General features: G+C 24.4%; 2 protein-coding genes across 2 annotated transcripts in view; both read right to left on the bottom strand.

The window, feature by feature from the left end:
- Nucleotides 1–10,671, bottom strand: part of LOC126907594 (cytoplasmic polyadenylation element-binding protein 2) — a 60,446-nt gene extending 49,775 nt beyond the window's left edge. The window contains exons 1-2 of the mRNA XM_050688983.1: nt 10,015–10,671; nt 4,174–4,671 (exon numbers count right to left, since the gene is read on the bottom strand). Of these exons, the coding sequence (XP_050544940.1) occupies nt 4,174–4,671; nt 10,015–10,428 (912 nt within the window). The 5' untranslated portion in view covers nt 10,429–10,671. The remainder of the gene's footprint in view (nt 1–4,173; nt 4,672–10,014) is intronic.
- Nucleotides 10,672–12,616: 1,945 nt separating this feature from the next.
- Nucleotides 12,617–16,766, bottom strand: LOC126907600 (alpha-ketoglutarate-dependent taurine dioxygenase-like). The gene is made up of 5 exons (XM_050688992.1): nt 16,462–16,766; nt 15,428–15,622; nt 15,040–15,281; nt 14,817–14,972; nt 12,617–12,821 (listed from the first exon to the last, which is right to left on the bottom strand). Exons 1-5 carry the CDS (start codon nt 16,532–16,534, stop codon nt 12,678–12,680), a joined length of 810 nt encoding a protein of 269 aa, XP_050544949.1. The 5' UTR covers nt 16,535–16,766; the 3' UTR covers nt 12,617–12,677.
- Nucleotides 16,767–16,995: the final 229 nt, after the last annotated feature.

Genomic DNA, 16,995 nt, shown 5'->3' with positions numbered 1-16,995 from the left:
AACTCTTCAGGTAGTTAAATATAATATATATATATAAGACTAATCAGATACTCAAAAAGAAATATGTTAAGGAAATTATAATTGGGGTCAATGTTTACTTTTGATTTCAAAAATAATATAAAAGCTATTTTTATTTTATTTTTATGTAGTATTACAAGGGTATAAATCTATTCATAAAATCAATAGATAATNACTGGACCCTACTATGCAATGTGTCCACTATGCCGCGACCCCACTGTGCTACCGTTTTTATAAGTAATTACTATTAATTATAAATATATAATCGATTATTTAAGTTGATATTGATTTCTTTTTAAATGTCTTAACATTACATAATTTAATTTTGTGAAAAAATTAATGTATAAAAAATGTATTCTCATTAACGATTAGATCACTGTGGTCTTATGATAATACAGTGTGAACATGTAGAGTGTAATGTGTTTTGATCAAGTAATCATATCCAATATTTAAGTCAATATTATGTTCAAAATAACACTGAAACAAGTTTTTAATATAAAGAACTTTATAAATTTTTAAGCTAAAAATAATGAAGTAAATCGTGCCAATTTATAGAACGACATATTTTTATGGAATCCTCTGTTATAGTGAAACGTGCGTTGACCTTTATCATCAGCGCATGCTTTACCAGTAAAATGTCGTCATCATGATTGATACTACACAAATAACATGAAAAAGTATTTAATCCTCCAATTAATCATTTAAATATAACAATATATTAGTTTATACATTTAGGTATGGATAATATAAAAGGGATTGTTGAAATTATTTTCCTTTTCGTTTCACACATTTTAATAGGTTTTTTAATTTAAGTAAAACCATGCTTAACAATGCAAACATTAAAAAAACACTTAATTATTTCAAAAAGTTCTCAAGAAAATGACATGAGATGCAGCTATTAATCAACAAAAATGCTATTTATTATTAAATAATACAAGTAAATTATATTTGAAATGATAAAAAAAATATAAAACTCATACATTAGGGCAAAACACATCAATCTAAATTTAAGAAATACTATTTTCGTAGAAAATTTAACTAAATTCTATGTTTAGAAAATATGTAAAGAAACTTTTAATTAATATATATATTTTTTTTAATAAAATAATTCATTTCCATGAAATTTACAAAGACAGGTGTAAGCTAAGGATAATATAAAAGAATAACGACAAGTTTTGAAACTTTGTATATAACAAATTCTTATTCAATAAAACTTTGGAAGTTAATAGTTACAGTTATTTGTTTTATTCAAATAGAGTACATCAGATAATTGTCACTTATGGCGACATAGGGACCAAACAAAGGCTCTTGTGGAAGATTAAACAAATTCAAAAAATGTTGCTATAATTAAAGCGAATATTACAGTAAATACAGATAAAATTGGCAGTGTCTTAGACACAAATTAAATACAATTTCTTTTTATATAATTATAGATCCATTTCAATAGTTTTTCTAACGCGACCGTAGTTTACTTCAACGACGGCCTGTCCTAGTTGAACGAAAGCCAAATGCGTTCATGTGTCTAGAGCGTGCAGACGTATAATAATAGCAATTGTCAGGGGAAACTCGGGTAAACGAAATATTTCATCCCTCCATAGTTGGCACAGCAAACTTCAAGATGCTCGACTAGTTCCCCACTAATTTTCAGAAAAGGTTTATCATCAAACGTCATAAGGAGCATGTAGTGCAATCAGATTCAACATTTAACACCGTACAAGTGACAACGAATTGTGCGCGTTTGAAAACAGGAGCAACTTCACAATTATTTTTAGATGAGATCAACATAAGAAGAATTTTCAGAAGAAGTAATTTTAACTGTTATGTTAAATATAATACACAAATGTTACTCCTAGCCAATCGTTTTGCTGTGTAACTATCAACTCGGCTCACACTATAATTCTACTTGGATTTTTACACATTCTACACTGTGTATAAATAATGATTTTTCTTTAAAAAAAAAGAAAGAAAAATTTTGAGAACGCTTGAATTATCGACAAATTTTTAATTTCGTTATGTCACAGTGAAGGTATTAATTTTATCAGGATGTGCAGTTTTTTTATAGTTTACATCGAAAGAAACCGAATCATATTTAATTGTTAACGTAATATCTTTAATTAGATGAAAATTTTCGAGAATTGAAATATTTCAACACAATTTTTTTTTATAAGTGAAAATATCTAAAAAAAAAAAAAAAAAAATACAATTGTTAAAATTGACAAATTTTGATTTTTTTTTCAGGCGTTTTAAAAAGACTGTTAATTTTTAATAAAAACTGAATCAATACGATATTTTTATCAGAAATAAAATAGAAAACTACCTTTGTATAAATATAATTTTCATTTTAAATCTTAAATACAAAGCTCATTTGTGAGGTGATTCGTAAAAATCACAAAAATTCTCGTAAAAGTATAAAAATATTTTTGAAAATATGAAAAACACCTAATATTTTTAACGACTTGGTATATAAAATCATAGAATACTTTTTAATCACAACAGGCGCGTTAAAAAGTTCATTGGGCATGTAAAATATGAATTTACAAAATCAACTATGAAATAATTAAAATGACTTTGCTGAATAAACTTGCACACGTAATACAAATTTCAGCGTCACAAACGAATATAATACGAAATACGAGCTGAATTTCTAGTCGATACTCCAAACTTATTTTTATCATAACACAAACAATTTCGTGACACGTGGCGCAACTGAAGTTGTATTCAGCGAACTCTTAGGAAATATATTGCACGTGATCTCTACTCTGACCCAGTGCAATTTGCCGAAAGTCTCTAGCCAAACGTAGAGCACCACTCTGGAGGTTCCGACGGTAACACATAAGCTTCTCGAGTCTGTTACGACCGCCGTCGTAAATACCGTCGTCATAGTCCAAGCGCGTCGGCGACCAGGCCACTATTTTTATTGACCGTTGAGGGTCTTCTTAACGCCTGCGTCAGCCGCTTACAGAAACAACAGTGCAACAAAAAAATGACAATTCATTAAACTATACTATAGCTCATAAATAAGACTAATACAGTACGAACTATAAAGTGAGAATTTCTAATATATATATATATACAACACCAAGGTCTTTGATAAGCAACCACAGAAATCTATTATAAATATGTATATACTTAGGTATTTTCGACATTTTGGACGATTTGAGTAGTATCAATGATAAGAAGAAAGACAAAACGCAATTAAAACAATATCCTAATTAAAAATTATTTCATAGCTGTTATAGAAACAACGCGTTTATATAACAAAAATATTATCTACTTTTTGAAAATATTTTTTCCATAAATATTTTTATCTTGCGTGAATAGTACGGATTTTGTTAAACTTTAAATTTACTTTTAGTATCAATAATATTTAATTGTAGTAAAAAGTTTTCAATGTATATATTTCTTTAGCTTTATTTTTTGCTAGTAATAAATAGCATATGTTACTTCTGACCTATATAAATAATTTAGTAAGAAATCGATTATTTGAGCATTAATAAATACTACGATCAGAACTAATAAATTAAGCACAGCTCTTCATAGATGATTTCAATGCTCATTAAACAAAAAACAATTACTTTTTTTTACATTAAGTGCAATTTATAATTCACGATTAGTTAAATTTATACGCCAACCGAGAGCCAAGGCACAAAATGAGGTAGTCATTTGCTTCGTGTACATTTACTACTTATTATAATTTTATGTCACTACTATTTATACTTATTCATGTAAGTAACACTAATGATTTAGAAATAGCTAATAAGAATAGGGATTATAAATTTAACGGTTTGCTGAGTAATATAGATTTATCAATTAGTTTAATAGATACACAATAATGAGATATTATCAAATAGTTCTCAAATGAGGAAGAAGAGTCTAAAACTACTGTTATCAAAAAACCAACAATTTTTTTTTCTTAATATTTCTAAAAGACAGTGATGCAGTGATTATTGAAATCATATAAACATTTCTGTACTCGTTAAAATTGGCAAAGACAGATATTTTGATATCCTAATTGTTCTTTCCTTCTTATACAATAATTTGTTAATTATTCGATTGAATAAAGATTTATTTGCCATTAATTCGTCAACTTATTCGATTAAGGTTACAAACGATTAAATATAAAACTTGAATAATTAAAAAAACTAGGTTTCTTACCTGGTAGTTCATTACGTCTGTTTCGTCAATGTTGTTTATATCAAAAGTTGATGCTGTGTTTTGGTTGAATAAACCTTTACCGGGATAAGATGTGCTCCTTCGGAACTTCGAAGAGTTTGTCTGGTTAGTCGGGTGTTGGTGATGGTTATAGTTAGGGTTTGGCTTGCGGCCTGATAAAGCATGCATAGGGTTCAAATTAGGCACAGAACGGCCTCGGTTCCACGAAGAGCCGGCTATGCCGCTTTGGTTTTGACTAGAATTAAGCCACGAATTTTGATGTGACTGGGACCAGGAGTAGCCTTTACTCGCCATGTACAAATTTTGTGGGTGAGCCGATTGTTGAAGTTGTCTGGATAAGTTGTGCGGGAAATTATGAGTAGCACCAGAAGCTTGGCGTCTATGATGTTGATGATGTTGTTGCTGTTGTTGTTGATGTTGTTGTTGTTGTTGTTGATGATGAGGTCCCATAGCAGTATTATACATAGTGTTTGGAAAATTCTGAAATTAAATTAAACCAATGAAATGCGTACAAAGTTAATTTATTAATTAATATAACATATATAATACGTTATAATTACAATAACGTAGATTTATATGTAAAACAGACTAAGTTTAAAATTGAACAGTTTAGAGATTTAAAGGACTAATAAAGGAGACTGGAGATAAAAGAAATATGGAGCATTTGTAACAGAATTAAAATTATCTTAAGTAGCAAATTTTAAAGATCGACTGTAACACTATGACTCATTAAAAACAAATTTAGACTTTCAAAAGTAAATTTTTACATTACCTTCTTTTATTTATTTAAGAAAGTACCGTAAAAAAAATCAATACAGTTGGAACAAGTATAGAATAACTGATACATTGAATCTTATATTCTACTTTTTATTATTTAAGTATTTATTTTTGGAGCCATTACATATTCTTCTGATTTTTTGTTGTAATTATTTATAGTAATTTATTATACTGTATTAATATTTATCCACCAAAAAAATTTGTATTTTTTTACAAATATTATATAATTTTGCATTTTTAATAAAATAAAATAAAATAATATATTCTGTGATTGAAAATGTCGCTACGTGTCAAAAAATTGTAATATACGCACGACTATTTAATGACATTAAGTTGTATGTAATAAAAAACAACTAAAAATTTATTGAAAATCTATCAAGATAAAATGTTTTCGAATATGAAATTTTGATGGTAATTTTTCATTTTACGAAGAGTTTAAAACAAACGGTAGGTTGCATACAAATATCCTTTAGTATTAATATTTTTATAAATAAGAATTATAGATGTTATCTGATAGTGTTTAAAATCACTATTATAAAAAACGCTTCGATGCAAATTTGTAAATAGTGTTTAATTTTTAGAAGGAGTTACTGAGTTATTCCAAAAGCAACATGAATTCCTTTTTCCTTATTTATATTCTGATTACTAATTTTATGATTTATAAGTATAATACACGAATAAATACTTATTATAGTAAGTAAATGTAGTATTGTAAATTTTACACAGAAATTAATAAAATATATAAAGTTATAGTATGCAGACTCTGCATTGCAGAGTGATTCTTTTAAAATTAGCCACTCAATTATATTAAGAAAAGTATTTTATATATTTCTAGATTAATTAATTATTATTATTATTTCGAATTCCTCCCATATACTTTATAATGGTGAAAAATTATTTTTTTAAATGGTTACATACATATTGGACTAACAAATAAAATTGAAAGTGATCTAATTAGGAAAATGAGTTGTCGAAAACAATTTTTTAAAATGTAATTCACATGTAGTTAACATTTTTAAATATAGAGTGGAAGAAGAGCACAGCAATAATATTGGTTATTGGTAAAAATAACATAATTCACACTTTACCTCCATTTTATATTTTAAAATAATAATAATTTCCGAAAAAATGAGTCAAAAGTTGTCATCGATCAGCCATTTTCTTAATTAGATAATTGTTTGTTTTATAAGCTAGTTAGATATGTTTTTTATGATTGTAAAATAAAGTTGACATTTTTATAAAGGATAAATTAAAAAAAATATTATAATTGATTAATCGAGAAATATATGTAACTAAACAACACCAAAAAATAATTTTCTTAATATAATTATTATTTTAAAAGAAATCAAATACATAAGTGTGGCTATTAAAAGAATCACCTGTATTTTGTTACTTAAAATTTACATAAGCCATTATTAGGTACAACATTTTTTTCGGTCTAAGTTGGGGGGTAGTTTAAATATAGAAGACAAGGTGTCGAAACAATTTTTTTTTAATTATAATACGTAGCATAAGCTTTATTTTAACATATGTATAAATGTCAAAGTATTACACCTAAGGTGTTTACATATAAAAATTATTTTTAAAAAGTTATGACAGTTTTAATAATAAAAAAAAAAACTGTGGCACAGTGAGGATGTGACATAGTTAGGACAAGTATGAATAATATCAGAAAGTGATATAATTACTATCATAAAAAACGCTTCGATGCAAATATGTACATAGTGTATATTTTAAGAAACTAGTGAATTCCAAAAACAGCATCAACTCCTATTTCCTTAATTATATACTGATTAGTAGCTTTTTGATTAAAAGTTTAATATATGAATAAATACTTAGTAATTTATAGTTATAGTCATTAATCTTAGTATGAAATTGATATTCAACAATTTAATATTGTAAATTTTACGAAGAAATTATAAAAACTTATAAAGTTAGTTATATATTTCGTTACTTCTGTGGCAAACGTCAATAAAAATTAAAGTGCTTGATGCAAACATTTTAAGAAAATGATTTAAAATTATTTTGTCTAAACGGGTCTATAAGGAATTTTGATCAGTGACAAAAATATACTTTCTCTAAACCAATTTTGGCGCTGATTTCAAATCTGTTATTAGATTTTTTTTTTACCTCTAATTTTTGAGATTAATAGTAATTAGTAAAATACGAATATTTACATATAAAATAAAAATAACTAAAAAAATTTACGTTAAAATGAAATTCAACAACACATCAGTAAACAAAATCATAGGTGAAACTAGGCCTGCAGTATTTCTGAATATTAGTATATTATAGAATATAATTTTAGGATATAAGTATACGGAATGTAGTTCTGAATATTTTAATTGTAGCATCTATTTAAACACGATTGTTTTGTGAAAAAAAAGTTTAAAAAATATAGAAATTCATTGATTTTAAAAATTGTAATTTTTTGGGGATTTCCATCATTTACAGGGTATGAGGGATAATTGTTTGATTTTTATGGGTAATTTCTTCAACTAGATAACATTTTTGATCTTTTGACATATTTTTAAAAAAAATTGGCCCAGTGAAAGTTATATATTATATAATATATATATATATTTATTTATTTATAACAGAAATAAATTGATTGCAACAATTTATTTTAATGTTTTTTTTACAACATCTTTATTATACTAGCAATTTATTAATAAATGCTCTTTAACAATCAAATTAAATCATTAAGTAAATTTCCTTTACATAATTATGAGTATAAAGTCAAAATAATCTATTCTAATTTACTTAATCTTGAAATAAAAATTAAAAAATACAATTTATTTTCATAAAATTTAAAATAAAAAGTATAAATATAATTTCTAAATATCTAACACTTTAGCAGAGACCAATATTAATCCTGTATCTTTTTAGACCTCTAGATAACAAGTACACTATTAGTGAAAAAATTTTTGATACATTAAAGATTAACCTAAACCACCGATTTCCTAAAACAAATTTTTAGTTTTTATCAGGATTTAAAATAAGTGTATTAGAACTTACAAAGGAAAGAGAGGAATGGTTGAGTTAAGTTATAGTGTAACTAGATGGAAGAAGAGTTAGAGGAAAACCAAAAAAAATTGGAGTGGTGTTATTGAATTTAATGTGAGGACGACTAATGTATGCATAGATGATGTGGAAAATTGTGTCAAGTGAAAGTTTAAGAGTAGTGGGCCCAAGTAGTTGGGATAAGGGGAGGAAAAAGAAGAACTTATAATTTTGAAATTTTCCTTCTAAAAAATACTTTTATAAAATAATAGTTATAAAAATAAATAATACAATTAATGCGTTTCCAAATTTCTTATTGTTTTATGTGATGTTCTAATTATGTAAAATATTAACCTATAATTATATGTAGATGTAAATAAGCTTAGTTCATTATGATCTGCAATAATATAAAAATATTAACAGCTAAACAGTATAGATTATTACTGAGATATTTCTAGAAATTTTTTTTTAAAACTAGAAAAATTTTTAATTTTTAAAGATTTTGCTTTAAGAAAAAAGTAAATATAACACCTAATAAAAATTTAATATAGATTAAACTGAATGAAAATAATACATACATGATGACTGATTTAATTTTGATTACTTAATATCTTAAATAATAATATTAACATAGTGGTAACATATGCTTTGACTATTGAGTTACTAAGTATTTTTTAGGAAATAAGAATATATTATATTTAAGCAGGAAGAACAGTTTGTTTGAAAAATGCCAATTAAAAAAATAATTGTAATCCATACTGTACTCCTTCATTTATATTTTAAAACATTGAAAATTTACAAAATAATGGTTTAAAAAGGTCATCAATCATAACTTTTTTAATTATATAAATTTTTAACGTATCAGTTAGTTATACATACATATTGAAGTTTAAAAATTAAGACCCTATAAGTCATAAGGGTGAACTTAACAAATACTTGATAAGTCTAACTCATAGATTATAAATATATTACTAAAAATACATAAGAAAGAATTGTCAAAATTACAATATTTTTTGGAGAGTAATGTGTAATAAATCACCCAGTAAATATATATTTAACATTTAATTTGAAATTATGCTTTTAAGTAAAGTAATATTCATGAGATTCAAATTTCAAACGACCTTCTGTCACTATTGAAAAATTTTAATTTAATAAATTCTAATAATTAGATTTAAAATATAACAGTAGTAAATGTAACTAAACCCACTTCACAGACTATCTTACTTGAGAGACAACATGACATGATTTGTTGCTTAGAAAAAAATTGGGAATTGATTTTAGTCTGTTGATCTAACTTGATTAACTTTATACAGATATTTTAGTTCAATATTTTATATTAGATATCTGAATATTTCAGTTTTAGTATTCAATTTAAAAGAATAATATTGAGGTTATCACATTAAAATTAAAAAAAAATTTACATTTTTATATTAACATTAACGTTACAATATTTCATCATCACATATTGATGTTTCTTCGGGTGTTAATGTATGGTGGACATATATCACATTTATTATTTATACTATTCATAAAATGATGTCAAAAACATTTTTAAGATTTTTAAACTATTAATACCAAATCGACAATATAAATTTAGAAATAATTAAACAAATAAAAAATTTTGGAATTACTTTTTTTTATGATTTACCTTTTAATTAACATATTAGTTTAATTCATAATAAAACTTTAAAACTAATAGGATTTATATAAAGTAACTATTGGGAATTTAAAAATATACATTATATAAAATTAATTTACTTTTCTTAGGAACTTTTGATACTGATATATGGATCTGTGGTTTGGAATACTTATCAAGTCTGTTTAGTAACAAAGCTGGAGTGTGTTCAAAATCAATAATTAAATTAAAAATTATTTTTATGTTCAATTGCTAATGAAAGTCATAAAGTAGATTCACAACTTAATAGCTATTGAATCTCTTGAATCAAGAATAACAAATTACAATGTTTTTTAGATATATATTAATATTTTTAATTGAGTAAATAGAGGTTATGTGAATCAATAGAAATACTAAGAAAAACTCACAGTGTTATTAACAGCTGCAGATGCATTCAATATAAGATTTTCATCGACTGATGTTGACCATAAACTGGACGTAGATGAGTTGGTTGAAGAATTTATCACATTTAGACTAGGTTCATTATTAAACGAGGGTAACTGAATTTGTGGGCCACTATTTGATTTATCACTTCCACCAAGAACTGACAATATTGAATCTTCTTTATTGACATTCTTATTGGTGGATAACTGTTGGTGATCACCATTAATTGGTGATGGTGAGATCTGCGGTTTTAAGGTAGAGTCCTGTTGCTGGTTGTCATCAACAAAATATGACTGTGACGTTGATGACGAAGAAGGTGGCAAACCGGACGAATTCACCGAAGATTGGTACTCAATTGAACTTAAACTAGAATTTATACTAAATTTGTACTCCCCCATTTAATCCAAGTATGGCCTTACACGCAATAAGATGAAAAATTCGACGAAAAGTGCAAAACGCGCACACCGAATTAAGTATAAAATATTATAAATAAACGAAATATTTACAGTCAAAAAATACACTAATAAGAAACAAAATTTAACAAACTATTTCTTTTGATTAAAAAAAAAATTATTCTAGACCTCGGCTGCAAACGGGCACGTTGGCCACCCGCTGATAACACGACTGCACGAGCCGGAACGCGATAGTAGCGGCGGCAGCAGCTTGTCAGTAGCTTTCTCTCCTCTGCTACTTTCCTCCCAACTAAGTCTATGCACCACCACCCACGGAAAGCCACCAATCATATGTTTATTGGCAATTTTTAGATTCGACGCACTCCACTATGGGCGCCGCTGCCGACGGTGTTTCTCTTTTAAGTAGGTGTTTAGGCAACGGCTATGATCAGGAAATCGTCACCAAATAAAAACAATTTTTTTTTTTTTACTAGATTATCATAATATGATAATATTACTCACTATTATTAATTTCAAAGTACATACATTTTGAACAAGAGCGATAGAGGATTAAATTAAGATTTTATTATCAATAAAAAATACTTCAACGATCATTGAATGATATTAAGCTTAAAAATTGATTGACAAGACAATTTTTCTTTTCTTTTGTTAGTTTCTGCAAAATTTTGCTTCTTATAGCATTATTATATCTTATGTACAAACTTTAAATATTTATTAATTAACTGCATTAAGTATTATTAGCTACAATATTATCAACGAGTATTTTATTATAACTTAATAATTTATAAATTTATATATATATACTCTGCGTTTTTATTGAAAATTTATTATTTATAAACATAAAAAAATGTGTTTTTAATGCGCGTTTTATAAAATACCTTGTCTAATTCCTATCATTAATTAAGGTCAATGTATGAAGATGAACAAATTTTTAACCAAAGATAAGCTACTTACCAATTTTATTGATTATTGTAAAATACCTTTAAAACTTTAATTGATTTTATTGTAAATATAACGATGATAGATATAATTTTAGCTTACAAATATTATTCAATAAAATCGTTTAATTTTTAAAATAAAATATATACTTATGTGTTTATTTTTTAACAATCCAGGTTGGTGTTTATTTTTATATGGGTTGAATCTTTTAATTAGATTTTATTAGCTGTTGCATAAAATATATTATTTATATAAAATATATTATTATTGTAAAATACCTTTAAAACTTTAATTGATTTTATTGTAAATATAACGATGATAGATATAATTTTAGCTTACAAATATTATTCAATAAAATCGTTTAATTTTTAAAATAAAATATATACTTATGTGTTTATTTTTTAACAATCCAGGTTGGTGTTTATTTTTATATGGGTTGAATCTTTTAATTAGATTTTATTAGCTGTTGCATAAAATATATTATTTATATAAAATATATTATTATTGTAAAATACCTTTAAAACTTTAATTGATTTTATTGTAAATATAACGATGATAGATATAATTTTAGCTTACAAATATTATTCAATAAAATCGTTTAATTTTTAAAATAAAATATATACTTATGTGTTTATTTTTTAACAATCCAGGTTGGTGTTTATTTTTATATGGGTTGAATCTTTTAATTAGATTTTATTAGCTGTTGCATAAAATATATTATTTAATTAAAAATATTAAATAGCAAAAAGTTCTAATATTTTTAGATTTTTATATCACCATATTAGTTTCTCTGTTTACACATAAAATTTACATTTATATACACATAAAAACTCTGAGAATTTTATGTCATAAATTTAATAAATGGGGCAAACTTAATCACTAATGTTTTATTGAATGAATAAGATTATACACTTTTTTGAAAAAGTAAAAAATTATACCTTATAAATTATCAATGTATAAGAATATAAAATTCAATTGATTACCTGATTCTTCATAGGAATATACAGAGTGTTCAGTAAGTCAGGAAACAGGTTCCTATTGTTCTCATTGTTTGTAACAAACCCGTTTCCTGACTTACTGAACACTCTGTATAAAACCAAAATTTGGGAGCTAAATAATTTAAAAATATGTTTTTACGGTATAAAAATTTCAAACATTTTGGTTAAAAAAAATTATGTAATTAGAGTATTAATTTTTTATATAATTCTAGTAATAAGTCATATTAACAAACAAATTAACAAATTAATATTTTATAAGTTTATTAAATTATAACATAACGAATAACAATTATTAGTTTATTTTGTCGGTGGAACTAATCCCTTTACAGTTGTTCTGTGCAAAACTCTTAGACCAACTTCATTTCTGGGTGATTGAGTACTAGAATGAGCAAAATGCCCAACAGCTAAATTATCTGATATGATAAAATCGCCTGGTTTCCACTGAAAGATAAATTCAATTCAATTACAAAAAATTTTTTTAAACATATTATTATGTATTTATGTTTGTAAATAAGTGTTCTTTTATAATACACCAAAATTATTATGTTATATTTTTTTTGAAATTAAACATACTATTTTTTAATTCTTGTATTTTCATTTCACTAAAATATTTAATCTCAAAAAAAGTTATTTTTAGTAACAGAAAAGTATAAAATGAGATAAAAATAAAAAATTTAATACAAGCATCAAAAAAAATTAAATTTTTCCAAAAACTTATTACTTTAATACAAATTGAGTGGCTAGCATTAAAAGAATCATCCAGTTAATATATTAAAATCAAAATGATAATATCATCTATATTTTTAAAATTTTTTAGAGTAAAAAAAATTAATTAAATAGAGTCTTAAATCTAAATGAAAACAATTTTATCTATAGATACAATTATTAATAGGTTGAACATTTTTTCATAAATTAAATCATAATTTGATATTTACCCAAAAAAAGTTACAGTGGAAAGTCAGCTTTTCTGAAAAATACTTATCAAACTCAAATTTCGTGATTTATAAAAACACTTAATCTTGATAGAAAATTTTGCATCATATCACATTATATTAGAAAAGTTAAAAAAATTATTTTATAGTTTTAGCTTTGATACGAAACAGAATTATATTATTATTATTTTATTTTATTGTCTGTATTTCAAACTAATCTACTTCATACTAGACCAATTTTGCACAATAATATTCAAATAATTCGACTAAAGATTACAAAATATAAGTATTTAGAACTATCAGTGCCATAATAGTCTACAATCTCTGTAATAAAGAGAATATTGCGAAAAAATTAGAATTTTTGGAATAAAACAGTCAATTTTGATATTTTTATTGGTAGTCTCTTTATATTGAAATAACTTTTCAAAGACTGAAGGATTATTGTGAAAATTTCATTGATAATACTCCGAACATTTGGAAGCGTTAAAATTTCATATAGAGTTGCCCTAAATAGTGTATACAGCAAAATCGCTATCATTTTGTGTTTTTAGACAAAATGAATAAATACTTTATTGGCAGTACCATATATAGAACATTACATCAGGAGAAGTCTAATATACATATATAGATGGTTAAATTTATATGTATAAATGTATATATATATGTTTATTTTAAAAAAATAATGGAGAAATCCGGACCCTTTGTATTTCCCCACAAAAATGACCATACTTAAGATATAAATAAAATTGCATAAGGTTGTCCTTTACTTTTTTAATTTTAAAATATTTTGAGTATTTAAATTTATTTTTTAATTCATATTATAAAAAGACTTATTTATTATGGTTGTCTAATCAAATTTTATTTGTTTTTATCTTTAATTATATACTACTTTGAAGTATCACAAAAAATTACAATTGTTAAAAACCGTTTATGTTGATATTTTTAGTTTACACTTTGTATTGAAACAATATTTTCAAAACTGAATGGATTATTGTGAATCTATTGGGATATCTACATTTTTCAAAACTACTTAAACTTTAAGTTTCTTAGGTGTACTATACCATTAAAAAAAAAAACCTTCCAACAATTTTTTCTTTATGCATACATCAATGTAAAGCTAATATAATGTACTTTAACATGAAAAAATAACTATTAAAAATCTTGATTTCTAAGAGTTTTAGAGATTTAATCCAAAAATCATACAATTTTTAGAAAATTTAGCCTATTTTATAATATTACGTACAGTCTATAAGCATTATAAATTATTTAAAATTAAATATTCTTTAATATAATATATAATTAAAAAAAGAAAAATTTTCTGATAACTTATACTACAAACAAACTAATTAATTTTAATTATTAATAATAAAAAAAAAATAATGTATCAGAAAAAATCTGTAGCCATATTCCGAATCAGCATTAAAATTAAATATAGAAATCATCTAAATGTTGTATACAGCAAAATCACTATTGTGCTGTGTTATTAGTAATTTTTAATAAATACCTTATGAGTATAAATAAATTTGCCATTTTCTTGATTAATACTATTATATATAGAATTAAATAACTTCTGACATTCTTTTTCAGTGACATTTCTTTCTGATGGCTGATTGTAATTCCAAATGAAACCAGTTGTCATTCCTAAATGGAAACATAATACCTACAAAAAAAAATTACAGTATATATTTCATTTGTTAAAAAAGAAAATATTATTAAATAAAACTTACACTTTTTCTAGATTGAGGGTGTTTATAAATTAAAGGATGTACACATCCTGATATACGATCACTTATCATCCAAACCTGATTCCACAATTCATAAGTTTTTTTATCTAAACTTTCAATTAATTCAGTTAAAGGAACAAATAAAGTTGCCCCTTCTTTAGGAACAGATTCCATGTGATATAAAGAATAAGCAAATGGGGCTGGCTGAAATGTTCCATCTATGTGCCAACCTGAGCGACCAACACCTAAAAAAATAACAACAAAAATGCTATTTTATCTATTATTTTTTAATTGATTAATTTGTCTTCTATAAAATGTATGACACAACCTTATAATTATGCTTATGAATTTCATAGGGTTTTTTTTTAATAAATCATAAAAAATATTATACCTGTACATCCTTCACTTCTGTCATTAGATACCCTAAATACATCTGGATGGGGAGACCTAGGATGCTTGTAAAATGTAGACTCTAATTCACCGAACCATTTACTTATTTCTACATGCCTTTCGCCACTGATATTACCTTGATCTTTAAAAATCAATATTCTGTGTTTCAAAACTTCTTGTTTTATTTGATCAATAACTAAACAAAAAATTAATCACTTTAGGAAATGAGAATAAATTAAGATATTGGACATTTATTTATCCAATTCTTTAATAAAACTTTTCTAGCTATTAAATAATAAAAGAGTAAAAAATTTTATTATTTAATGAATTGTACTAAAAATGAAGTATAAAAGTTAAAATATTGAGTAATAAATCAAAGAATTCAATTTAACCTTTCACTAAAATAGGCATGATTTCGGTATTGAAAATTAAAAAAACACATAAATATATATATTTTATTTTGATTGTCTTAATAAATACAAATATTGCGATCGACTATTTCGGTAGATCAGATATTAAAAACAGAATATACATTATAATTTACACAAAAATTTACATTTCAAGGTTTTAAAAATAATATTACAGAAATTAAAGTACACAAATTTATACCCTATATACTGCAAATGATATCCAAGATAATACGAACTATAAAAAATTAATTTATTTCTAGGAAGTTTCAAGTAAATCTTATTTTTTATGTAAAAATATCATACAACTAAAATTAACCAATAATAATTTTATACAAAATACGGTAGATGTAAAACTTGTATTAATAATATGTAAAATAATTTTAATAAGTATTTCATTAAATAGTTAAAATTACTGTAAGTAAAAAATTGATAAAATATTTATGAATTTTATTTATAATTTCATAAAAAGTTAAATAAAATAAATAAATTTACACTATTAGTTATTTACTAGTTAAAACTTAAATATTATATTATACACATAAATCATCTTATATAAAATAATATATAAAAAATCGTCTAGCCTATGATTTTAATGGAGCTAAGGAATTATATAAATATCACTTACTTTCTGACCTGTTTTCAAATTTCAAATCTATACCACGAACTTCACATCCTAATTTTTTTACAGTTATATCCATTGAGAAGCTGCTACAATATTTTCTTATTACTAAAATATTAGTATTTGACCTTTTAATGTTACTGACATTTTATTGTTTTTCAATATTAGTAAGAAAACGGTTAATAACCATTTTTTAAATTAAAACTATAGTAGGAAATACCTAACACGTATTATTCAAGTTATTAATCTTAAAAAGGTTATAGATGGTAAAGGAAGGCTATACAAATCAGGAAAATACTTAACAGGAATGAAATTATATCACAGATAAGATAATGTTTTAAAAATGAAATGATATCCTTTTTTTTTGCTTATCAAATTAATGTAAGATTTAAAAATTGTAAATAATACAGGTGATAAAAATTTCTTAGTCTTGTATAATTTTCTACAATGTCATATTTAGAAACATAATAAAATGAATAAGAAGTATGCTCTTAAAAAATGAATGTGCTTCATAGGCCAAAGGGCAAAATATACAACCAA

This window comes from Daktulosphaira vitifoliae, unplaced genomic scaffold, assembly GCF_025091365.1.
Source record: "Daktulosphaira vitifoliae isolate Bord-2020 unplaced genomic scaffold, ASM2509136v1 Scaffold_5, whole genome shotgun sequence".
Classification (NCBI taxonomy): Eukaryota; Metazoa; Arthropoda; class Insecta; order Hemiptera; family Phylloxeridae; genus Daktulosphaira; species Daktulosphaira vitifoliae.
This window is presented reverse-complemented; position numbering and strand designations above follow the sequence as displayed.

Bases quoted from the DNA above. Each gene is read 5' to 3' on its own strand.
- LOC126907600 (XM_050688992.1), bottom strand. From the start codon at position 16,534: ATGGATATAACTGTAAAAAAATTAGGATGTGAAGTTCGTGGTATAGAT. The intron at 15,623-16,461 runs GTAAGTGATATT...TTTTTTGTTTAG, and splicing joins ATTTGAAAACAGGTCAGAAA to TTATTGATCAAATAAAACAA. The intron at 14,973-15,039 runs GTAAGTTTTATT...TTTTTTTTGTAG, and splicing joins ACCCTCAATCTAGAAAAAGT to GTATTATGTTTCCATTTAGG.